The sequence below is a fragment of the Fringilla coelebs genome, assembly GCF_963513975.1.
Source record: "Fringilla coelebs genome assembly, chromosome: 10".
NCBI classification, from domain to species: Eukaryota; Metazoa; Chordata; class Aves; order Passeriformes; family Fringillidae; genus Fringilla; species Fringilla coelebs.
The window spans coordinates 13,519,132-13,543,731 of NC_140036.1; the positions used below are offsets into that span (position 1 = coordinate 13,519,132).

General features: G+C 43.7%; 2 protein-coding genes across 5 annotated transcripts in view; both read left to right on the forward strand.

The window, feature by feature from the left end:
- ATP13A3 (ATPase 13A3) overlaps positions 1-9,807 on the forward strand; it is a 54,032-nt gene extending 44,225 nt beyond the window's left edge. For 2 of the 4 annotated variants that reach the window (XM_084212546.1, XM_084212547.1), the window contains exons 30-34: positions 103-290; positions 684-772; positions 969-1,049; positions 4,733-4,822; positions 6,281-9,807. In XM_084212546.1, coding sequence (XP_084068672.1) covers positions 103-290; positions 684-772; positions 969-1,049; positions 4,733-4,822; positions 6,281-6,478 — 646 coding nt within the window. In that variant the 3' untranslated portion in view covers positions 6,479-9,807. The remainder of the gene's footprint in view (positions 1-102; positions 291-683; positions 773-968; positions 1,050-4,732; positions 4,823-6,280) is intronic. The other 2 variants (XM_084212549.1, XM_084212548.1) reach the window with 2 other exon arrangements.
- Positions 9,808-14,551: 4,744 nt separating this feature from the next.
- On the forward strand, positions 14,552-16,492 carry LOC311157704 (uncharacterized protein; the record flags this gene model as incomplete). The annotated part of the gene is made up of 1 exon (XM_084212543.1): positions 14,552-16,492. The coding sequence occupies exon 1, from the start codon at positions 14,570-14,572 to the stop codon at positions 16,490-16,492; it is 1,923 nt and encodes a 640-aa protein (XP_084068669.1). The 5' UTR covers positions 14,552-14,569.
- Between the last annotated feature and the right edge of the window lie 8,108 nt (positions 16,493-24,600).

The window sequence follows — 24,600 nt, forward strand, 5'->3', positions numbered from 1 at the left end:
TATTACTGTAGCAATTTGTTCTGTCATTATTTATTTTTGTAAATAAGTGGGCCCTGTTTGCCTCTTCTCCATAACTCAGTGTTCAATGTTTTTGTGTTGTAGTGCATGTAATGTGTTGGACGCCCAGAACACCAGCTCTGCACACCATGGGAACGAGACCATTCATGATGAACATTACATAAAAAATTATGAAAACACAACTTTGTTTTTTATATCCAGCTTTCAGTACCTCATAGTGGCAATTGTCTTTTCTAAAGGAAAGCCCTTTAGACAACCATGCTACAAAAATTGTAAGTCCTTTCTTAGTATATACAGTTCCAAATAAAATTCCCAAGTGACTGTTGCTAGCAGATCATAGTGGAGTTATCCTCTCATACTCACAGTTAGAAATAAGGAAATACTAAACTGTATGGAGAAATTTTTGTTAATAGTTGCTTAATTTGTAGACATGTATGTGTTTGTATATTTCAACTCCACAAGTGAGCCTGTAAGGAGGAGTCATGCCTTCTCTCTCTTTATGGCTATCAGCACAACTAGTATTGCCCCAGTTTGCCTGGAAGAAGTTTTGGGGGAGAAGAGAGGTTTTTTTCCAGGCAGTAATGAACTCATGATACATATTAAAACTGTCTAAAACTCTTGACTGTGAGATGGTCCAATTAAAATATTTTTTTCTTCTTTTACAGTTCTGTTTGTTTTATCTGTTGTAGTTCTTTATGTCTTCATATTTTTCATCATGTTGCATCCTGTTGAACCTATTGACGCATTTCTTGAGGTGAGAGTCAGCAGATCTCGGGTGTGGCAGCTTCCTCAGGCAACTGATGGGCTGCCTTTGGGGCAAGCATGAGCCCTGCAGAGCTTTAGCTTCATATCACTGGGTGGGGAAGGGAGAATTTATAATGCTGAGTCTGTTTTGAATGTGTGTTTACTTCACATATGTGTTTCTAACCTCTTGCAACTTGTTTCCACAGCTTGTGTGTGTGCCACCGGAGTGGCGCCTAAGAATTGTCATCATCGTTATTCTAAATGCACTTGTATCCGTGCTGACAGAGGTAAGAAATCCACATGGGAAAAGGCTTCTCTTTTAAGTGCTTCTTTTTGCAGGATGCATGTTCGTCCTTTATTTAGATCATTCTTCACAGCATGCCAATATGAGTGGCTGCTGTTTTCTTGTTAAGTGTGTATTTCTACAAATGTCCTTGTAAGCTAGATTTAAGGTGTCAGGACTTTGTGTATAAAGTGCAACTTTAAGATTTTTTTTATTAAAAAATTGGGACAGGGAGAAAGTTAAAAGACTTAATAATTCAACTATTTCGTTTTAAAATACTCCATTTTTATTTTCTGTGTTACTTCAGAATCACAACATAGAAGAGGAGTATCTAAAATCCTTAGGGAAGCCCCCTTCCTTCATTTGGATCATACACATAGTTTATTGTTCAGAATTATGCAGGTCTGTGTAATGCAGGTCTGTCTGATATAATCAAAGTCCAGAAGTAGAGATGTTCATGCAGACCTGCTTTTGCCATCACTGAGCTTGTTTGAAGTCAATCACTCTGATGTTGACCTCTTCTGCTATAATTCCAGAGTTAATGTATGCAGAAACATGCCCTACCTTTCATCCAAGTGCCTTGTTTTTGTTTCCAAGAATCAAAGTTGGACAGATAAATCTTCCAGAAGAAGTCTGGATTCACAGTCAGTTATTTATTCCTGTGGTTAGTTTTTCTCCCTGTTAACTGACGTGTGATTTCCAACCTGAATATGTCTGGGTTTTGGTTGCAGCCATGAGTCACTTTTTTTCCTGCAAGATGAAAAGGCCTTCCAGCATTATCTAGTGCACACTACAATTATCTGTTTTTACTGTGTAACATTTTCTACAGCTTCTAATCAGTGTTTCCATTACAATGTGAAGGATTGCTACCAATATAACCAGCATAATAATTCCTTGAATCATATAATTTTGATCTTCAAAGAGTACTACAGCATTAATATTTTGTCCAATTGGCATGGTTTTTCCCTTTATTAGTGACCTAGTAAAAATTAACTCAAACAAAGGGTTTTTTAGATACTTGAATTAAAATTACCAAGGTTTTGTGTTTAAAATGTTGTTCCAAATAGAATTTGCAAAATATGCTCTTATGTTGCTGCCTATTGGAACGTGGTTATGTGTTTTCACATGGCAGGCAACAACTTTTCCAAAACGTGTCAGTAGATACTAATTTTCTTGGCCTCTTGTCTTGTTGTTAACAAGTTTATCCACTATTAAAGCTCCTGTGCCTTTCTTACATTGTCCTGTATGTACTCTAGCTCTTCCTCTGATGATTTTTCTTTATGGCCTTGTATTCTTTCCTTTTTTTTTATATTAGTGAATGCTTAGTAGTTTGGGTTTTTTTGGCTTTTTTTTTATTTGTGAAAAGTCAAATTTTTTGTATTTTGCTGCCTTTACCACTGAAACAAAACAGTTATTCTGAAGCTTTAGAATCATGGCTTTTTTTTGTCTTCTGATAAAATTAACCCAAACCTCCTAGACAGAAATATGTTTTCCAATTCAATTTTCAGTCCAGTGATAAAGATTACTGAGGGAAATACATTTGCCATCTGCTTGAAAATTCCTTTGTTCTGCAGGTGATCTTGTAACTTTCAGAGAATCTGGTGTTGTTTCTGTTCTGCATATGTAAGGGCTCCAGTAGGAAGTCTGTACAGTGTCCCAACCCATGAATCAGCACGTGGCTCTTGAGGACAAATGGTTCTCCTCTGGTTTAAATACACGTTCATCAAGTTCTACTTCTGGGCCTTGTTGGTTGTCACATCAGCCTGAAAACTTGTGAATTTCTACTAAACATCACCTAAGCACAATAATTACCTGCAGACTGTGTTCTTTCACCCAGTATTTCAAACCTCACCCCACTCTTTTTCCTGTGGAGGTTTGAGTTAATATCTTTGTACACTTCAGTCATTTAACTTTCATTACCAAACTGCAGGGGTGATTTGACACATTTCTTCTAAACAGCCTTCCCTATTTATCTTGTTGCCTGTACTTTGGTGTAATAAAACAGAAGTACCTACTTCTTGGCAGTAATTGTGTGGACTGTTAGGCTCTGTCTTAAACCAAGTTTGTCCCACTTTGTAAGTGTAAGTTGAATGCTTTGTTATGGCAGATGAGTTGTTTTACTGTTCAGCAGGTGTCCCAACAGAACTGTTGTGTAGCAATCCTCATATGCCAAACCTTGTTTTACAATACACACTTCACCTTCCATAGCTGGTGCCCACCTCTTGAACTGCATTTGCCCAATTCCAGCAGTGTTACTCTGCACTCTCTAAAGCTTTGTCATGTGGTGCCAGCTCCTTGGGTCCAGTGTGTTGTATAGAAATCCCAGGCTATTTCTTTCCTTCACTTCAAGTATAGCTCATTGTCTTTCTCTCCTTGTGTGCCTGGCTGGATTTTCTGCTCCCTCCACTTTTCACTACAGACCTGTGCCACGAGTCACATTCTGGGTATCTGGGAGGGGCCACTGGTGGCAGCTCCTTCCATCTTTTAACAAGGTACCCTGTATTTCACCTAGAGTTTGTTCTGCTGAGAGCTATCCCTCAGTAATGCATCTTTAATTGTCTCACAATTATGATATGTGAGGAATGGGGTCTTCCTTAGTCACACATGCAGTGTGACACTTTTGTGTCACGCTGTGATCGTATGTAGTTTTGTCATTGCTTCTACATCAGGAATAGTTTCTGACTGTGGTTGTTTTCTCTTCGTTTTCTGAAAAGCTTTTTGCTCCTTCCATGTGGGTGCCAGACTAGGATCACAAAGCATGCAGATTCTTTCTACCATATGATAGAAAATATTGCACAACAAAGGCAGATCCTAGCAGCTGTTCCTTCTCACCCCTGATGCCTGGTATAGACATGCTTAAACCAGACTGGCTTCAAAAATGAACATCTAACAAGCTGAAGATTTGTTGGCTGATGCTTTATAAAAGGACTGTCAAATTGTGGTATATTATAAATTCATAAGCATTATAAAAATCTGTTACAAAAGTCTGACTAATCAGCTCCCCATTTTCAATGGCAGTAGTTAGTGAGATGTTAGAAATGGAATCTGTCCAAGGATCAGAGTTGTAGGCTCGAGGCCATGGAAGGTACAGGTTCACACCTGTGTTGTCAGATTTGCTCAAAGCTCCTGAGTCCGCCCATGCAGCTGTATGAGGATAACCACATGTGCTCAACATACTATTCAAATTCTGCCCTCTTTTAAAAACATGGAATTACACATACCAAATTCCTTTATTCCTGCTGGTGGCGCAGCTTTGCTACCCCACTGCTACTTTTCTGAGAATGTCATTGGTTTAAAACAGATTATGTAAAAAGGATAGCTCCTAGATGGTTTATGGGGAAACTGCTCTAAGCACTCATGTCTCCATGTGGTGCTTCCCAGGTTTTTAGAGTGTTGAAACACATGTGTATTTTCTGGTTTTTACCTGTAGAGATGGATGCACATTTGGTCATTGTTGCTGTTGATTTTAAAGTACCTGTTCATTTTCTTAAATTTTATGTGAGCACTTTAGGAATGGAAATGTTTATCACAAAAGTACCAACAAAAATAGCATAAACTCTCCATTTTGCTTACCACTGAATTAGTTATGGCTAACCCACTGTTTCAGGTTTTATTTGTAATGTGCACACTAACAACAATTGATCATTAGTTTCTTTAACTCTTCCCACTCACTGTAATGTCTCACAGAATGTCCTCCTTGATATGATCCTTTGGAAGGTTGTGTTCAATCGAGACAAACAAGGAGAATCTCGCCTCACCATACCCCAGCCGCCTCAGGTTGGAGACGAGTGTTTTGCTGTCATCATTTGAGTGCATGTGGATTAATCTGGTTTTGTCTCTTATCTATAAGTGTCTGTTGCCTTATCTTTAGCTTAAGTCCGCTTAAATTAGATTTCTGTAATTGGATTATTAAAAGCAAAGGCTTTTGGGTTTATATTTTTTTCTGTATTGGCACTTAAAGAGTTTAGTGTGTGCAAGAACTGTGAAACAAACATAGAGTATTGTTTTAAGACTTTTATCACTTCATTTTTAGTTTCTAAATTAGCAAATTTTTTTGGTGTCACAAGTTAGTATGCTAGGACTGGGAACATCTTGATTTTCTTAGAAGTAATTAAAATAAATTAATTTGGTTTAGAGTTCTGGGTCTTTGTCTGAGAGCAGTAATTTTCAGCATCTGCAAATGAAACAAAACAAGATGGCAAATGAAAATACACTATTACTGCTTCAGATGGTTTAGAACACTGAAAGGTTTTTCAGGCGACCATGAATTTTGGTCTGGTCTGCCCCTCTGCTCTTAATACATGAAGGAAATCTATGTGAATCCCATAAAAAACAGCTTTACTTTAAGCCTGTTGCCTTATTACTTTTGGCTGATTATACATTTATGCTTGCTAGAATTAGAGTGGTTTATTTCTCAGCACTAAATTTTATTAAATATATTCACTTCAGATTTACATTTGTCCTTTTGAGGCTGTTGTAGAACAAATTGTTTTGTGGTCACTGAAGAATGGAAACTGTGCTCAAGGCTCACATTTGCTTCTGTTGACCAACTGATAGACATTTAGAGTATGATGAAAACTATAGAATATATTATCATTAAAATGTCAGCCCTGCAGACTGTGCTCTCTGAGACATGAGAGGGATTCAGTCTCAAGAATGAGGAATGTTGTTTCTCCTCCCCAGCTAATTTAATTACATACATTTAAGACTGGGAGAGAAAACATAGGAAAGAAGTCTTAAGTTTAATAATTTGTGTCCTTTTTAATAGCTATTGATACCTGCAGTATTTTGATTTCACATGCCAGCAAGTTAAATTCTGCTACTTTTGTCTGACTGGCTGCCTTCAATTGAACAATTCACGGCTTAAAAAGCGTTTTGGGATTTTAGGAATTTGCTTTTTCTAGACAAGGCTTTTATTCTCCAACAGTAAAATAATTTATTGTTCCCTGTTCTATCTGTGATTATTGAAATGATTATAGAATAGGCATAAAAACTGTTGGTGGTCTTAGATGTTACAACAATGTGAAATACTTGGTTTTTTCTTAATGTTTTTTGAATATCATTAGTACCATAGTATAGAAGAGATGACGCAACAGAAGAGTTTCTGTACCACAGGTCCAATCCAATGTGATAATGAAATAGTAAATTAAAGACTGAAATAAGTTTTTCTTCTAGTTATTTACTGTATTGTTACTGTTATGGTAATCCAATTTTCAAATTTGTTCACTTCTGCAGGAGGCTGGGGACCGCTGTGGAGTCTGTTTCCTTTCTTCCCTGTTTGGTTGTAGAGAGAAGACACCAAAAGCCAAGTATATGCACCTAGCTCAGGAACTGCTGGTTGATCCAGAATGGCCACCAAAACCCAGGACAACAACAGAAGCAAAAGTACCATCCCAAGAAAATGGTTCATATCAAATCATCACTGTAACGTAGCAGTGGATCTTGGTGGCATGTATCTTTAGTAGTATTCAGAAGAATGTAATTTTAAGGCTTTATTTGAAACTGCAGTGTGCTAAATGTCAAATTCTAATGCAGATATTTCCAACTGTTTTGTCTCTCTGAATACAAAATTCAGAGCCAGGCGTCCTATGGCTATACATTTTAAAAATGTAAGTTACCTTAGGCAGAACAAAAATGGTTGTGTATCCTTCCACCTTCTTTCAGATTTCATTGTTCCTAAATGAGATGCATTTGAAGGTTTAAACTGCAGGGCAGTTAAAACAGGTTCACATTATTTGCCTGGAGTATCTTAATAGTTGTTCTAACCTGCTTATCTGGGCATGTGTTCATGTAAACCCTATGATGTGATGGTTTCATGGCTGTACTAGAGGTGCATAATAACCTTGTCATGGTTTGGGGTTTTTTTGTGTCTGTCTTTTTGGTTGGTTGGGGTTATTTTGTTTGTTTAGTTGGTTTTTATTTGACTTGTGAAAAGTTTTGTGCCTCAGAACGGTTCTAAAGTTTGTGTGTGTACCTCTTAAGTTTGTCCCTATTAGTAAGGAGTGTTTCCAGGTGTAATGTTTGGGTTCTAAGTTCAATTCTTTACTCTGCCACAGCAGGAATTGGGAATGCTGTAGAAGCAATATGCTCTGTCCTTAAGAAATAAGCACATTGCTTTCATGTGGATTCTTGACTTCTCTTCTAGCTAACCACAGGGAAGGCTTAGGTGGCCTCCATGGGAGGAGCCATTTGGCTACATTCTTAAATTTTTGGAGAAAGAAGGATGGAGAATCTAAACACTTTCTTCTGTGTCATGTTTTATTACATTTAGCTATGCATTTCTCCATAGACCTTGCTTTTTCCAGCAGAAGGGTTGGATTATCCCTTTGTGGACCATGTTTTATTTGTAAATCTAAAGATAATTTTCCTATATACCCTGAAGTAGTAAGGCCAGAGTTACTGCTGCAAGGGATATGAGAGTGGGAGGGAGGTATTGTCACATGCCCACGCGTGGGGTTTGTGCACGTGAAGAGCACAGGCATTTCAGAGTCTGCCCGTGTCTTAAGCGCTACATGTAGCTGCACAAAACAAAATTAAGAGAAAATTGAGCTAAAGTCTGTCTTGCTGCAGAACTATAAGGCTTATGCAGATTTTATTTATTAAAAAAAAAAAAAAAAGAAAAAAATAAAAGCTTGTATCACCACTAATGCTGCTTAAGCACTAGGGGTGGCCGTGCATCATTTTGCCATGAGGCAGTATCAGAACACAAGACCACTAGAAAAATAGGTCTACAAAGAAGTAGAGGCAGACAGCACTTTGACTTGCAAGGCTTAAAAGTTTTTGTTGGGTTTTTTTTAAATTACAAATTACTTATCTTGACACCATTGTCAACTTTGTAAATGTTTGGAAAAGTCTTCCTTGGTGTCTTTGGGAAGATGATAAATATTGAGTCTTGATCAGTCTATTTTGACCAGGGGCAACTAACTGGTCCAGACACCTCCAAGCATTGGGAGGAGATCTGGGGTCTGAAGAAGTCATGATTCTGTAGAGATCCTTTAGAGAAGGAAGTGGGGTCCTTCAGAGTAGTTGTGGAATGAGGGCCCCAGATGCACTGGCTGGCTGGGATTGCTTTGAAGTGTGTATATTCTGATGATGGAATTTGAGGTATTTGAGGTTTTGATGTTAGGATTTTTTCTTTTTTTTTCTCCTTTTTGTTCTCTTTTTTTTTTTTTTCTGGGTTGTCTTGTTTTGGTTTTTTTCATTTAAATTCCTGTGGAGACAATTCCATTCCAGCCTTGTTTTAATAAGCAGAATTTTTCAGATCAGGCCTAATTCCCTTGTGCTGTTCTGTAAGACAGTATGGACAGTGTGCCCTGCTGCTCATAGAATCATTAAGGTTGGAAAAGACCTTCAAAATCATCAACCATTAACCATGTTAATGTCAATCATGTTGTGGTTTCTGCAGTGTTGAATATACTGTGCCAACAGGGAATTTAAAAGTGGTGCTAAATGGTTTGGAAGACCTTTTCCTAGAACTTGGTTGTTGAAGTTATTGCTCCTCCTAAATAGTATGCATATGGGTGTACTATCTTCCAGTCCAGCTGTCAACTCTTTTCCTGATTTCTGTTGTTGTTGTTGTTGTTTGTTTTTGAGGAGTGGAGCAGGGGGAAAGGGGGAAATGGTTTTCTTAGCATTCATTCAACAGAGCAATGTTCTTATTATCCTGGCTTCATAAGGTCATAAACATTGAACAACATTGGTGGCTTTTAAAGGGTCTGCAAACATTGGATACATTAATTAGTCATGAACCTGAGTCAGTTGGCTAATATCTGCCAATGTTGATTTTACAAAATCTTTGTAGCATGGAATAACTGATGAGGAATAATTCTTAGCTGCGTAAGTAGTATTCAAATCTAAACAAAAATAATATTTTAGTTGAAAAATATTGTGAAGCTATGCATCTTGGACCTGGGAGCTGTGACTTATCCTTAAACGCATAAGCTTCTGCTTTCCATTTCATTGACCATTTTAGATTTGCTGTTTCATGAGAACTGAAAGGAAATATTTGTATCTTTCCCTTTTATATGCTTTTGCCTAATACTTTCCTAGACTGATAATTTCTCTCGGCTTGTTTGGTTTCTGAAGCTAGTTTTTCAGTCTTATTCTAGTTTATTAGACTTACCTAGAAAGTGAGGAGGAAAACAGCTCATTAAGGTGGGCTTGTCTTCGGAGAACATTTTAGGGAACTCTCACTAAAACAGAAATTGCCAAGTGTCTCCACTTAACTGAGTGACTAATGGCTCAGGAGCATAGTAAACTTGAATGTTTTGCAAATGGGAGCTTGTTTCCTCCAGGTCTGCGTTCAGGGTTGGTAAATGTTCTGAGGTTGCATGCTTGAGCTCTGACGCTTAGACAAGAATAATAAATCAGCTTTTCTGAGAATCCGTCTTGTTATTGCAAGTTCAGCCACAAAATAAGCTTTTGCATTTTCTGCAATTATTGGGATTTATGCCTTCCTGCCCAAGAGCTGAATTTGACCACCTATAATTTTTCTCATTTTGAGCAGTTTAGTTTTTCTGGTTTTCAGAAATGCAGCAAACTAGATCTGCACTAGTGTATTCAGTTTCTGTTTTGAAGTAAGATGAAATTAATTTTGTAGTGAAAAAAACCTCTTTCAATGTTCATCTTGGAAATCTAAATTCAGGTGAACAGACCAAGTTAGTGAGCTCCACTAGATACTGGGTAGACATTTTCTTCCTGCTGTATATTTTGGCCTTATGTTGAGGAGTTTGATTTATTATTAAATTATTTGTGTACGCAGACTTCAATCTATATGTATTTTATTTTGATGTATTAGGATTTGTAAATATTACTGATTTTTAAATATTATTTATGCACATACTTAAAGGACTGGTCTATCCAGAAAAGCAGTTGCTAAATAATAAATGTTACTTTTTAGAAATAAATTACAAGATCATGAAATTGTATATCCCTCAGGGTTATTTTTAAAGTTTTTTTTCCTTCCTTTCCCTTCAGATTCAATTAGCAGTAACTCTTGTTTCATGTACTATAGAACTTAATCTACTGTAAAAAGAAAATGCTGCAAATAATGCTTGAATAGAAGCGGCTGAAAAAACCCACAGAACTGACTGTCCATATTCATCTTAACTTTAAATTGGAAACTCTTCCTGTTGCACTTTTTAAAAAGTTGTTGGTTTTTTAATTCTATTTATTTTTTTCTTTCTTCATGAAGGTTGTGCTGAACAGTCATCCCAAATTGGGTAAATAATCCTGTACTGTATATGTGTATATGCAGTATAATACTAAGCAGATGTGGAGTCCTTTTTATGCTGCAAATTTTTAATGCTTATGTTGGTCATCACAAAATGAGAGAGCTCAAGTCCTGTAGGATTTCTCCCATGAAATTCTGAATTGTAAACTTAGGGGTTTGTATGTCTAAGGGAAAGCTGTGGGTTTTTGACAATTTTTAGAGTCTTGAATATGTTAATTTTATATACAGTAAAGCTTCAGGTTTTTAAAACTATTTTCAACAAACTGCAGCTTGTTTAATAATTATGTGAACCAGAAACTACTTAGTTTGTCATTAATTCCTCGAGCCTAACACAGATTAAAACGTTCATCATTACAGCACTCTCTAGAAGCTCAGCTTCCTTTTATTTTTAAATCTGAAATGATACTACATCTTTGTATTTAAAATATGTATTGCTGCTCTAGAATGGTACCCTGTTGTCAAGAGGCATACATAAATAACTGTACAATAGAATTGTAAATAGACCTGTAAATCATTTTTTTGTGACTGAAGCTCTTTGAAAATAAAATTAAAATGAACGGATATTTTAACTCTTCTCATTAGTTTCATGAAATTGTTTTAATTATTCTTTATAGAATTAGATGCAAAGCTCCGTGAATGTTGTTCAGTGCCCCTGCATTTCTGCAGATGAGGGTGGGAGGGGTGCCTGCTGTGCTAGTTTTCTGCAGGGGAATCACACTGACTGCAGCTTTTCCTGGGGGCTTAGGAGAGCCATTCTAAGCCTTGTACATGTGATAGTAGCTTGTTTCCACCTTTGGTTATTCAGATGTTCCTTCTGTTTGGACATGTGGGAGGCATGATCTGAGCTGTCACCATTGTCACAGTCATCTTCAGCAAAATCATGTGGAAGTGAAGACATCTTTTCTGTCCTGTGGCTCACCTTCCATTGAAACAGTCATTGGCAGAGCACATTATTTTAAACTTGAAGACATGATACTTAAAATACCTTTTTTACCTAATAACAAAAACTTAAGCTTTCAATTTCAAGGTTCTATTTTTACAACTTAGCTTTTCTCTTTCAGAATCTTACAGGTTTTAGGTTTTGTTGGCCTACCACTCCAGAAGACTTTGAGGAAAAATAGAAACTAAATGTGTCAACCTTGGAATGCTTAGCCAAAGCATTATGTAAAAAGTCCCTTCATTCCTTACTGAAATTGCTTTGACTCCAATCCTGCAAGAAATTAAAAGTCAGAGCAGCTTTGTGAAGGTAGGAGCACTTGGTTTAAAGTGGATGTGTTCACTCCTTCAAAACCTATTTAGCAGACCGGTGGCAAATCTGAAATTTCTGATCACATCTCACATTGAAATGTAGATTTCTGACTTCACTAAGGTTTGCTTTGGGTTGGCTGAAGCAGGTACTCCAATATCACTGCCAAAGAAGCTACAAGTGGGTTTTCTGCTGTTGGGTGTGTGACTTAAAACTTTCTCCTGTTATGTGAGTGGCTTCAAGCCCTACTTTTGGAGTTACGTACAGCCCGTGGAAGTTGGTTGCTTGAACAATTGTAAGCAAAAATCTGCTCTGAAGCTTCAAATATTGTTTTGCCTTTGGCTTGTCTCAGTAACTGGGCAAATGCGGGGGAAAGTGTTATCTAGAGGATGCCTTTTGCTGTTTTACTTCCCATTTAAAGTGCAGTGTCATGGTGAAGCCTGATTGCCTGCTCTGCTCCTAGTGAGTTCCTTTAAAAAGCAGATAAGTTTCTAAGGTACAGCCCAAAATTTCTTTGTCATGCTTGTATGAGTTTAGGAACTTGCAAGACAGTAAAAGAGGTAAGCACCACTGTAAGCAATACATGTGTTCAGTGTTCTGTGAGTTCAAAACTGACTTGAGACTTCTGATATAGTAACAGTATTAATGTATTGCCTCTGGCATCCTTTTGTAGTCTTGAGAAATATTGGGGGGGGAAGGGGGGCTGAAAGGGAAAGAGGCTGTAGGCCAGACTTTGGTAAATGACAGCCAGGCTGGTGCCTTTTCTGGAATACCAGGTGTCTCATGTGAGGTCTGAGAAAATTTTAAGGCAAGGGAATGTATAATTATCTTTATTGTGGGTATTACTGTATTCTGTACTGTTAAAATATTTAGATTTTTTTTTTTTTAATACAGTTAGCAGCTCTAGATGTTTGAGATCCATAAGCTTTTCCAGTTCTTGTGGCAGCACTTACAGCCTTCATATCTTGCAAAGAATTTATACCATTTTGCTGTTTTTCAAAACCAGTGTTTTCTAGCATTTCTGAGCATCTGCTTGTCTTCGTGTATACTCTCTTATCTTTTGCTGTAAGACCAGGAAAACAGTCATCATGAACCTACAGTCCAGTGTTAGTCTGTTTCTGGTTTTACAGAGTGTCCTGTAGTCATACCTTCTGAGGGACCTGCAGTTGCAGTTTCTAGCATAACAAATTGGGGGTTCTTCCATCCATTTGGTTCAAGTCAGGGCTTGAAACAGAAATTTCTTAGTGTGTTTCTGGATGGAGGGTTCTGCTCGTGGGGATACGTAGGATCAGGGACAGGCTGAGTTACAAATTCTTTGAGGTAAAAGCATCACTGGCTTATGACAGTTTTGGGGTAGGGAGGATTACTAGGAGGGTGAGATTCTCTGAAAATTCTTTTTTGACATGTGAAAGACCTTTAGAAGACTGGAATCTCGTGCTATTTTTTGGTGATGCCTATGTCTCATTCAGTGAGTTGTGAAAAGCCCACTGAGACCTTTTGTGGCACCGTGTTGCTGGTTGTTGATAGCCCTAAACGCCACGTCCTTCCCTTCCTGGGGGAGAGTTAGACATTTTGCCAGACTTCAGTACTCTGAAGCTGAATAAAATTTAAGGTTTTTTTAAAGCACTCCCTTCTGCTTTTCTGCTTTTTTTTTTAATGCAGTAGCTGGTTTGGACATGCAGCTGTTTTGGGTCCATTGTGGTATGTTCTTGTCAGCAGTTCAGGTGCCTGAGAAGCTTTGCTGTCCTTCCTGATTTCTCTTTCAGTGAAGGGGGTTGAACCCAGCAGTCTGTCTGTGGGTATGGGAAAGCTTCATGCTTGTCCCTGAAAAGAGTAAGTGGGGATAGAGCCTTCCTCTCCCTCCATGTTCCTGGTGCAGAGGACTGACATTGTGTAAGCTATCCCAATTACATCTGTGGAGATTTTGTAGCTATTCCAGTGGTCCCAGCTGCTGCTTATTTTGCTGCTCAGCCAGTGCTTGACATCCAGGTTTCTGATGCACTTGGACTTGTTGATTTCATTGAGGAAGTATTTCTAGCCTGTGGGTTTCTGTTTGACTTGCTCGTTTAAATATTACCATTTATACCTACAATGATTGCTTTCCTGTTTGTTTGGAAATGTATGCAACTTTCCAACTTTGTGGTGTGTTTCATGCAGATGTACCTTCATTGCTACAACTTCCCATCTAATTTCATGCACTTCTTTCCTCTCATTTTACTGTACTTCTAATACCACTGCTGATAGTTTGGTATTGTGTTAAGCTGTTGAAATGAGGCTTGGTGGTTATCAGAGGCTCACTACTGTCCTGTGCCATATGGGGTCTTCTGTGTTATTTCAGGCTGTGTCAAAAATAGCCTGTTCCTTCTTGTGTGTTCCTGGGCTGTTCCAAGAAGCCATCACTTGAAAATGCTGAGACAGGATTTAACTGGACAGTGCTGTTTTGCTTTGCACCACTTAAAGTACAGGACAACCTTTTTACCTCCATTGTCTATTTTTGCAGGCTAAACTTTATTTTTAAACCTCAGATAACTTACAATGAAAAACACAGTGAGTGCAGGACCTTTTGATAATTTTTGAAAATACTTTTGGCATGTAATTTAGTATAATATACTAACCCTTGTCTAGTGGAAGATGTCCCTGTCAGATGGAAAGAGATGATCCTTAAAGTCCCTTTCAACCTAAACGCTTCTGTGATTCTGTAATGCATTTCTATTCAAATAAATATGTCTTTTGACTACTTAAGTGTTCCATCATGATTTTGTATACTTTTATTATAGTTAATTGGTAAAAATACAAACAAGGAATACCTGATTTATAAAAGTTAATTTTTCTGTACTTCTCAGTGTAAGCTGAGCACTTCAGAAATATTGGCAGTCAACAATAAAAGAGATTTTGAAGTTTGCTTTCAAGGCAAGGGAAATTTTGCACACATTTGCTGGTTTATGACATAATCACACATCTTTGTGAGCTGCTAAGTTACCTATTATCAAATCCTGATTCTCTCTTATCTCTTGTAACAGCTAATGTTTCTGGCACTTGAACAAGGATGTTGGTGTTTCGTTTGTCAGTGATGATCAAGCTTTTCTTCCAGTTGGATGCATCTATTTGTCCTGAGAAGTGTGACTGCTCTTCAAAAAATGCAATTTATTGCTCTGGCCCCCACATGAAAGACCTGGAATTGTTAAATCTGCCTTGCAACATGACAGAAATTCACATAACAAACGCTAACATATCGTACTTGCAGGATGTTTTTGCTAGGATGGAGGAACTGCAGCATCTCATCCTGTCTTCAAACAACATCGCTCTGGTTTCACCAACGGCTTTTAAAGGCTTGGGAAGGCTAAAAGTCCTCAAACTACTGGATAATAAGCTGGTTGAACTTCCTCCAGAAGTATTTGATGACATGGTACAGCTTCAGCAATTGATCATTGAAAGTAACAGGTTGAAATCTATTGAGGAAAATCTGTTTGACAAACTGGCTAGTTTGCAGGAGCTTTACTTGAACAAAAACCAACTAACAGCACTTCCCAGTGGCATGATTAAGAAACTCGCCAAACTCAGAGTACTGAACTTGTCAAGAAATTACTTAGCAGCACTGCCTAGAAATATATTTAGTGCATTAGCCAGGCTTGAGAGGCTGATGCTGTATATTAATAGGCTGTCTTCAATAGAGTCTGGTGTGTTTGATAGCCTGAAGGAGCTGCAGGAGCTTTTCCTGCATTCCAATAATATCTATTCCATTGCCCCTGATGCATTTCATTGTCTTCGTAAACTAAGAACACTGACACTCTCCAGAAACAGGCTTCAGGTTTTGCCTTCTGGGCTTTTTTTGCACTTGCATGACCTGTCTAAACTGACCTTGTACGGGAACCCACTGAAGTCTCTTCCAGAAGTACTGTTTGGTGAGATGAGGCATCTTGGTAGCCTATGGCTGTATCACACAAAGCTCTCAACCATACCAGATTTTGTGTTCAGTAACTTGACAAATTTAGAGCTTCTTGTGCTGAGCTTTAACCCAGAGCTTACGGTTCTTCCTAGGAATGTATTCAGTGGCCTGAATGAACTGCAGGGCCTTTCTCTCCATACAAGTAATATTTCCAGTTTGCCAGAGGGAATCTTTCTGAGCCTTCAGAAACTGCAGAACATTTCCCTCTTTGATACAAGGCTTGAGGTTCTTCCTAGAAACCTCTTTCATAATCTCAAGCACCTCCAGAAAGTTTACCTGAATAGTACTAACCTGCAGTCTCTTCCTGCAGACTTCTTTACTGCTTTACCTGAGCTGGAAGAAGTTGTCCTTGACAACAACCCTTGGAAATGTGATTGCCAAATTCTTGGTTTTCGAGAATGGCTCCAAAAGAGCACAGCAATAGTTAAAAATGTGCAATCTCTGATGTGCCACAGCCCAGTGGCACTGCAGAATATTTCTCTTGTGTCTCTAAGCATCGATGACCCAGAGTGCCTGCCAACCACAGCTATGACCTATCAGACGTTCAGCTCAACTTATTCGCAGACTTTGACATCTCCTGTGACAGAGCACTTCACTTCATCTTGGGAGACTGCTGTAACAGTGCTGTCTGACATGGAAATCACCAGCACACCCACGTCAATTCCTCCTGCAACTCCAGGTTTTACCTACTCCCACGTTGAAGATGTTGGACAACCTGGGCTACATTTCTCAGATGTTCCAGTCCAAATTTCTCCCAGCATCATAGCACAAACCAGCAGTGTTAGAGGGACAAATTTAACTACTCTTGTCTGGTGGGATGAGTTTGCAGCCCACAGCAGTGCTAAACCCTATTTTAATTTTACTTATTGCCAGCTATTCTTGTGTGTTCACAGTTTGATTTTAACACTCCAGACTGTAGTCATTGTGCTCAGTCTGTATGTGATGGGTAACACCAGGCAACTCTTGCTCTCCAGAAATATTCCTGCTCAGCCTGTAGTTCTGAGAAGAATATTAAGAAGATAGAGAAATCTAGCCCAAGAAAGAACTGGAAATGGTGCTTTGGATGCTTTTTGAACTGTTAGAGCTGTTAATACTCAATTGAGATGTGGATTACAGATATTCATAGCAAAGACCATAAGGTCCTTGTCTTTATAACAAAATGGAAATGAGTTTTATGCACCTCGCATCATCTGCCAAGAGTGGCTGTTATCACTGTAAATTGCTACAGCACTTAGTGCATGAACCCAGAGGGAAAGATGGAAGTGCTGTGGTCACCTCTGCACATGTGCTGTGGGTTTCCTGCCTTGGAGTGCTGCCCTGTCCTCTGCCAGAGTCTGCTGCCTGCTGAGTGTTCACTGCTCAGATGGTGTGCCATCAATGGAGGACCTCTTACATAGGAACATGGCTTCAGCTGTGCTTTAGAGATCGCCCAAAGAACTCCAATAATATTGTTTCCTCTACTGCCTGCAATCTTTTGTCTCCTTACTGAGAAAAAAAATTGTGGTTTTGGGAGGAGATGCTGGGAAGGACCTTTAAACAATGGGGATGTGGTGCAAGTGTCTTAACTTCTGCTTTCCATCCTCAGCCCCTTTCCAGGACGTGGCACGAGGAAGGGATACCAATTAAAGCTAACAGCAGAGGAGAATGCTGAGCGAGGAAGTATCATCTTGATGTGTTCTATTGTATGATTGGAGGTTTTCTGGAAACTTTGTAAAGCTCCTACAACTCTGAATTTTAAGTAAACACTTTCATCCTTAAACTTTGGCCAGTGGTCTGAAAAAACAAGATATTTGTGGCTGCATGATGCAGGGAATCTTGAAACCAGAGTACCAGGTGGATGCCCAGGACTGAGGAGGGGCTCCACAGGGATGAATAGGTTAGAGAGCTGATTTTGACTGAGCTGGGAGAGAAAAGAATGGTCTCTCCTGGACTTGGCTAGCAAAACAGCAGCTGAGGGGCAGGGAGCCTGCCTGAACTGAGGGCTGCAAAGTGTCACCTTCATTTTGAAGTTGGCTGGGGAACGTACCCAACTTCATCAGCTTGGAGTGTTCAGTCACATTTTCAGTCTCACTATTTTTTACCTTATTACATCCTGCTATTCCCTGACTTCCAGTCCTTTCAAGTGTTGATGTGCAAAGGCAACTACTAGGCAATAGTGTGGGTTTTGGTCTTTATACTAACATTTTATGAATACTTTGAATTGTATGAATATTTTAGTTCATAGGTAGAATGGTGGCTGTCAGACTGCCTGTGCTCTAGTAGCTCTTGGATTTAACTATAAGCTTTTGTCTACATTATGGGACTTAGTTTGCTCTTAAAAGCTCTGATGTGCTTAAAAATCTCTGGGTGTGAATCCCTGGCTTCTTGGGCCAGAGAGCCTCTACTCTAGGAGTCATTCTGTAACCTTAGTGACTTTCTCACTATTAGGGACTTTCCTGGGTGGCCTTTAAATGCATAACAGACTTGAGGTGAAGAAAACTTGCATTTCCTGCAGGTTGGTTATGGTTGGTTCCCTGCTGTGTGTTACTCTAGGCAGTGAGAATAAACTGCATACTTCTTTGTTTCAGGGTGCTCTGCTGCTGTGCCTAAATTCCTCTTCCAGGCTTTGAAAGAGAGAATGTGCTTCTGTAGTGCTAAATGATCATCGTCTTGCTGGTGAGGTTTAACAAAATTTAGCAAACCTGGCTAAATGCTATCTCTAAAGAAGCAGAAGTGCAAGTCACTGCAAGTGGTGCAAAGCAAGCTGTCCCTGGAATCATAAACAGAGGCTCCAGAATATTTACTGCAATATAATTGAGAGAAGCACAAAACCAACAGTGAGCTTTCTCAGTGGTGGTTCTGGGTGGTTGCATGTAGTATTTAAGAAGAGAGACTTGTTGCAAATTTAGGTTCTTGGTTGGACAGCTGTAATAACCACTCAGTGCTGTGCCAGCCCCAGCGCTGTCGCACGGTGCCACGCAGGCAGCTGCTCGCAGCAGGCAGGTCAGGACAATCAGGACTAGTGAGGAAACTCCGTCTTTGACTTCCACGAACCATGCTGGGGATCGTTGCCTCAGTGAAGGAAGTGTGCTCCAGGCACTTGGATGCACGGTGTCTGATTTCTGAGCAAAAGCACCTGTTTGCCCACGGTATGGGTATGACACCTTGCTGTCCAACCTGAGGGCAGCGGGGCAGCACCAGCTGCCGCCTTTCTGAGCCCTCCTCTGGCTCCCCTGGCCCTGCAGTGCAGCCAGCTGGGCCCCCACGCTGCTCCTTGGCTCCCGCTGCAGTCCCTGAGCTCCAGCTCTGGCACAGAGCTGTGTACAGTCAAGTGCTAGGAGAGAATGATTCCTCTTCCCAGGATGATTCCTCTTCACATGCTGTCATCGGGCTTTCCCCACGACTCAGCCAGACGGGGGAAGTGAAGTCATCAGACAACAAAAGGCCGGAGCAATGAGTGAGTGCCTGGGGCTGTTTACTAACTTTCCTCTGAGGTGTACTGTTTTGAGCTGTCTCTGATTCATTGTTTCTTGCCCAGTAGAGCTCAGCCCTTCCTGAAAAACTCCCTGGCCTAAGAAATCCAAGGATATCCTTGTGCATACCACATTTCTGTTTTTCCTGGAGAAGGGATAGTTGTCCAGGTCAGCACGATGCAGCTGTGGCAGGAAGAAGGCAGCAGGCTGGTCCCCAGACCCTCTCTGGGCAGCCCTGCCTCACTGCAGGCTCAAAGCACTGTTCCCTTGTGTGCAAGGATTTTCTCAGTCCCTGCAGCCCACGCTTGCATCATCTACTGCCCAGCCTTTGCCACCAGGCTGGAAGGGAACACAGTAGGTTGGAGGTAAGAAACTGGAGGAACCTATCCCTGATCCAGCGGGTCCCTGATATTGGGGAAGAGGTGAATGCAAAGCACATCTGCATACAGTGGCTGAAGGGGTTGGTTCTGCTCTCTTGGCTCCTGATGGGGATGCAGAGTCATGGTTAACAGCCCTGCATGATATCCAGACCTCCAGGTCAAGGACCTGCTTCCAAGACCACATCCTGTCTGGGAGTGCTCTGGTACCTCACCAGCAGGCCAGCTGTGCCAGCCCAGTCATAGCTCACTCCATCCCTTCAAATGCTTGCTGCTGTAGCAGTTGCTCCTGTTTTCTCTGTTGAGGAAATCCTGGAGCAGTGGGAGCTCCAACCTACCCTGTGCCAAGCCATAGGACTATTCATTGTGTTTCCAGCTTGATGTCACCACAAATGTCATTCTCCTTTGCTTGTTGGGATTTGAATCTAGAGAGTCCCCAAAGCACAAGTTGCTGAGGGCAGAATTGAACAAACTGCTGCCACAGACACTGGCAGCTCTGCCTGTTTCACAGCAAGCATTTCCAAGCCACCAGCACACACATCCTTTCCTGGTATCCCTGGTGTCCTGGTCCTTTCCATCCCACCACCTCTGCCTCCTGAGACAAGGAACTGCAGGAGGGCCCTTGTCAATGCTGGCCGAGGGCAGTGAGCTTGGGCAGCTGCCTGAATGCAGTTCAGTCCTCCAATGCACAGCAGCAAGATCAGAGCCTGCACCTCAGATCTTCCCTGTCCTGATGTCAAAGAGAAGTAGGGCGTTGGCAGATGTGCTTGGAGCAGGCCCCCAGCAGTGCTCTGTGCTTCAGGAGTGCATGCAGCTGCTGGCTGCGAGGCGGGAGCCAGGGAGCCTCTGCCTGACATTGTGGAGCATTGGCTGTGTCTCCTCAGGCCTCCAACCAGCAGGGCTTGCCTAGGGCTGCTGATTTGGCAGCCCTGATATCGCAGCATTTCCTAGGGATGTCAGAAGAGCTGGGAGGAGATGCAGCCCAAGGCACGTTCCCAATGGACAAGGCCATGAGAGTTTATAGACTCACAGTAGGCCTGAAGCTCCTGCTTTGTACCAGCTAGGGAGTGGCAAACTAGGGAGGTGTTATGCCTCCATTTTTATGGCCAAAATCTGGGTTTATACTCACCTCTGGGTGTTAGTGGGTGGATATGCCCTGGTATAGTCTCTTACATGGGCCAAGGGGGGTGAGTCCCAGTTCACTACAGGCTGGGAGCTTCTGTTCCGGCACCATCCACCACTGGGCTCAGCAATTGCTGCTCTAGGGCTGGCATGCCAGACTTCCAGCTGTGCCTTTGTGTCTCTGTGTATGGAAAAAGCTCAGGGCAGAGAGCCAGTGCTGGCTGGCAGCAGCTCTGCAGTCTGCTGTTCACTCCTCTGCTGGCTTCTCCTGGGAAGAAATGAGGCCCCCTTCCCCCTTCTTGTGTTGGGGAGAGGTCCCTGGAGCACTTCGTGGTGCCAGAGGTCGCTTTACAGGGATGGAGCTGATCCAGGGAACATTTCTCAGTGCATGAGCCCCATGCCATCGCCTCCCGCTCCAGCTGGTCCTTCCCCCCTCTCACTGCAGTCGGACAAGCTCCTTCCGCTTCGGATTATCCCCGCGGGCGGACCTGGCCGCGGCCCCGCATTCCTTCCAGCCTAGCGCTGCCCGGGGCCGGGGCCAAGCCCTGCTGCTGCTGCTGCTATCGCTCGGGCCGGGGCTGAGCCTGGAGGAGACGGTTCTGCTGCTGGGGCCAACCCCACTGGAGCCTGGGATCCTAAATGCCTTTTTCCTTGAGCTCCAGGAGGGTTGTGGTGGGCCTGGGGCTGGTGCTTGGATGGAGCTCAGCCTGATGGCCATCCCTGCTCACCAAAGCTGCTGCTGCTCCGTCCCAGAGTTTCCCCTTCCCAGGGAAGGCAGGGCATGTCCCCTTCTCTCGGGGCAGATGATGGCATGGGCAGTGAGGCAGCCCTGGCCCTGCATTCCGCAAGCAGGGTGGGAAAACGTCACTAGGGCTGGATCACTGGTACTGTGGAGGAGCTCTCTCATTTGGGCTCCTCAAAGGACTAGGGTGCGCCCATGGTGAGGCAGGGGCTGCTGGTGCTTCTCTAAGGGTGGAGGTGGCCCCAGCACCCAGTCCCTGAGGGACTCATGTCCCTTCCTTCACCCCTCAGCTGTGGTGTGAGCCTGTGGGTGCTGCTGCAGGGCTCAGGCCCAGAGGTGTTCCCCTGTGCTGGAACAGGGAGGGCTCCCTCTGTGGCCCCAGCCCAGCCCTCCGTCCTCCTCCTCCGCTTCAGCGGTGTTTGGCCGGGTGCCTGGGACCAGCTGGGCTCTGTGTGCACCGCGGCCATCGGCCTGGGGGGTCCACAGCAGGGCGGGCACTTTGCAGCAGCACAGGGTAACTGGGGGGGTCCCAGCACTGCCCTGCACACCATGGGGAGGGCTCACCCTGCCCAGGGTGCCAGTTCAGGCGGGAGTGGAGGTGTGCAGGGGCGAGGGGGGAGCTGCGTCTGCATGGCGTGGGTGAGCGTGCTCAGCTGCTTGGCAGATGAACAATGTGCTCTCCCGGCCAAGCGCACAAGCTGCTAATTTTAGCAATTACATGAGTTTTTCCATGCAGTCTCAAGTCCCTTGGTGATTCAGAACCACTCAGCTTTGCTGCATCTGCCACCCTGGCCATGGGGATGTGCTGGACCTGTGCCAACATGGACAGACAGACAAGGGACTGTCCTGTTGTCCTGTAGCAAGGCAGGCAGCTCCAGCAATAAGTGACACTGCTCTTCTGGGGCTCCATCGTCTCCTTGAAGGTACAGGGATACAGCAGTGATTCCACACTGTCCAGGGATTGGTCAGGGGGGCTGGTGCAGCTGGAGGTGGGAAAGGTCTTCCAGGCAATGCTGAACCTGGGGCTTTCCTGCAGCATGGGACCCACTCCATCCAGCACCGTGTGAGTTCCTGGCTATGTGGAACAGCCTCTCCCTGCAAAATGCTCATCTCACCCTCAGTCACATCCGTTTGCTATCTCAGGAGCTGCCTCTCCCCTCCAAATGTGTGGGGTGGGTCCGTGCTGCTGTCCCAAACTCTCACACCCTCTGTTCCTCTCCCTTGTAAGTAGCCTGGGGCAGCCCTCCATGTGCTCACCTCTGGGAGTGGCTGCAGAAGAGGCTCAAGGGCGTGTGCCGTTTGTTACTCAGCCCCGCTTTATTTTTAGCGATGTCTTGAAAACAATCATCTTTTCCGGCTGGAAGCCAGAGGCAGTTTCCTGAGGCCTGGGTAGAGGCAGGGAGGTTTTTGTCAGGGCTGTTACCTGGGCTGCTCTGAAACTTTCCATTGTGGTAGGGACCATAATCTGATGCCTCCCCAAGTTGGGGCAGGGTGTTTGAGGTACCCATCACTGCATCCCTGTCCGCCCTGGGGCAGCACTGCTCGGAAGGAGGTGTCTCTGACATTCCTGGGTTGAGCTGGGCTTGGGGCAGTGGTTTATCGGAAGCGCTGAGGTTTGCTTTCTGTGTTGCCTGGCTGAAAAGCTGTGAGCTTCTGGATGAGTCAGAGTGGGCAGAAGCCCAGCAGCACTGGCAGCGGGCAGACAGAGCCACGATAAGGCTGTGATAAGACTGTGAGAGCCCAGCTCTTGTGTCAGGGCTGCAGGGAGCAGGCAGCTCCCAAGCCCAGTGCCTGACCTCCAGCTGCACTGCTGTCACAGAAGTGGAGAGATTGTTTTGGGAAGTGTGGTTCTGGGAAACTGCTGTGTCACTAGAGTGTGAGCACTTGGTGGGAGGTGTTTTCAAAATGCCCATTCTTTGTGCCCAAATGCCTGGGTATTGCCCCAGAGCAGGCAGGAAGCATGGCCAGGGTTAGTTTCACCCACTTTCCAGCCAGAGGGGTCTGTGGCCATCTGGCATGTCCTATGGCAGATGGCCTCTCATGCAATGTGACATCATGGTGGCCGTGTCCTCCAGCTGAGGTCCCACTCCCTACCACGTTCCCACGATCCCTGTCTGCTTCCTTTGAGACTGTCTGGGAGCTCTTCTCTCTATCCCTGCAGTTTGCTGTTTGTCCTGGTCTGGTCCCCTCTCTGAACAGGGCAGCTGTTCCTTCCACTGCCCCGCAGGCTCCCAGCTCTCACAGCATGACACATTTCCTCCCTTCCCCAGCAGCAGCCCCACGCTGTTCCCATCCTGAGCAGCTCCTCGGTGCCGCCGGAACCTGAGCAGAGGTTGCTGCAACGGAAGAGGCACAGGTGGGGGGGCAATTAGAGGCAGACAGGGAAGTTCCAGCTGCCCCGTGCTGACCAAGGGACTGCAGTGTCTCTCCAGGAAGCCCAAAGGGGCCACATGCACTGACTCTCCTCACCTCCTTCCTCCCAAATATCCGTTCTCGGCAGCTGCTGGACCGGGACTGCCTGGAGGAGGTGGGCGAGGTGGGGAGACCTGGGCTGGGTGATGGGACCCAAGGGCACCCCAGTGCACCCCTGTGCACTGGAGGGGCAGGGGAGGGCTGGCAGCAGGTGCCCCTGAACAAGTTGATGGATACTTTCCAAACACCCGTGGCTACCAGGCTCTATCACCTCTGTGTCAGGACTGCTGAGGGGGCAGAGCAGGGGCAGCAATTGGGAGACAACTTGTGCTGCTCTGGGGTTCCAGGGATGCCTGCAGTGGGGGTTCCTTGGCACCAAGGTGTTCCTCGTGGCTTGTGGACAGTGCTCTGGCTTACTGAGGGCTCTCTGAAGCAGCCTGGCCCGTGGCTGGCACCCACGCAGCTGCTGACCCCAGCACAGTTCTTGCTTCCTGGCAGTGCTGGTTGTGGTGCCCACAGGACAGAGCCCGGAGTGTGTGCTCATGGGTTTGTGGCCCCTTGGCATCTGTGGCTGTGAAGGGAATGAGAGCTGTGACCTGGGCAGGGTCAGTGTGCCAGGGGTCTGCCTGCACTCACTGTTGGCCCTAGGCTGGGGCACAGCCCGAGGTCCTGACACTTACAGGAGCCATAGATGGGGAAACAAGAGCTGTGCCTGTGCCAAGAAAGTGCCATGGAGCAGCCCTGGTATGGACTCATGCCAGGGAAGGACAGGGTTTTGTGCCCAGGGGTCCGGCTTTGCTTGTCTGCCCCCATGGGTCAGTGGCTGTGTCCCACTGGGAACCAGGGGACTCCGAGGGCCAAGCCACTGCCTGGGCACTGGCTGACATGAGCAGCATGTTCACAGGGCCCTCTGCTTGTCTTCTTACAAGAGCACTGGGGTTCAGGAGGGGGAAACCCAAAACTGATCCTTGAAATGCTTGCTCTGCTGAGGAAATAGGAGTTGGAAGCTCTGCTCCAGCGCTTTCC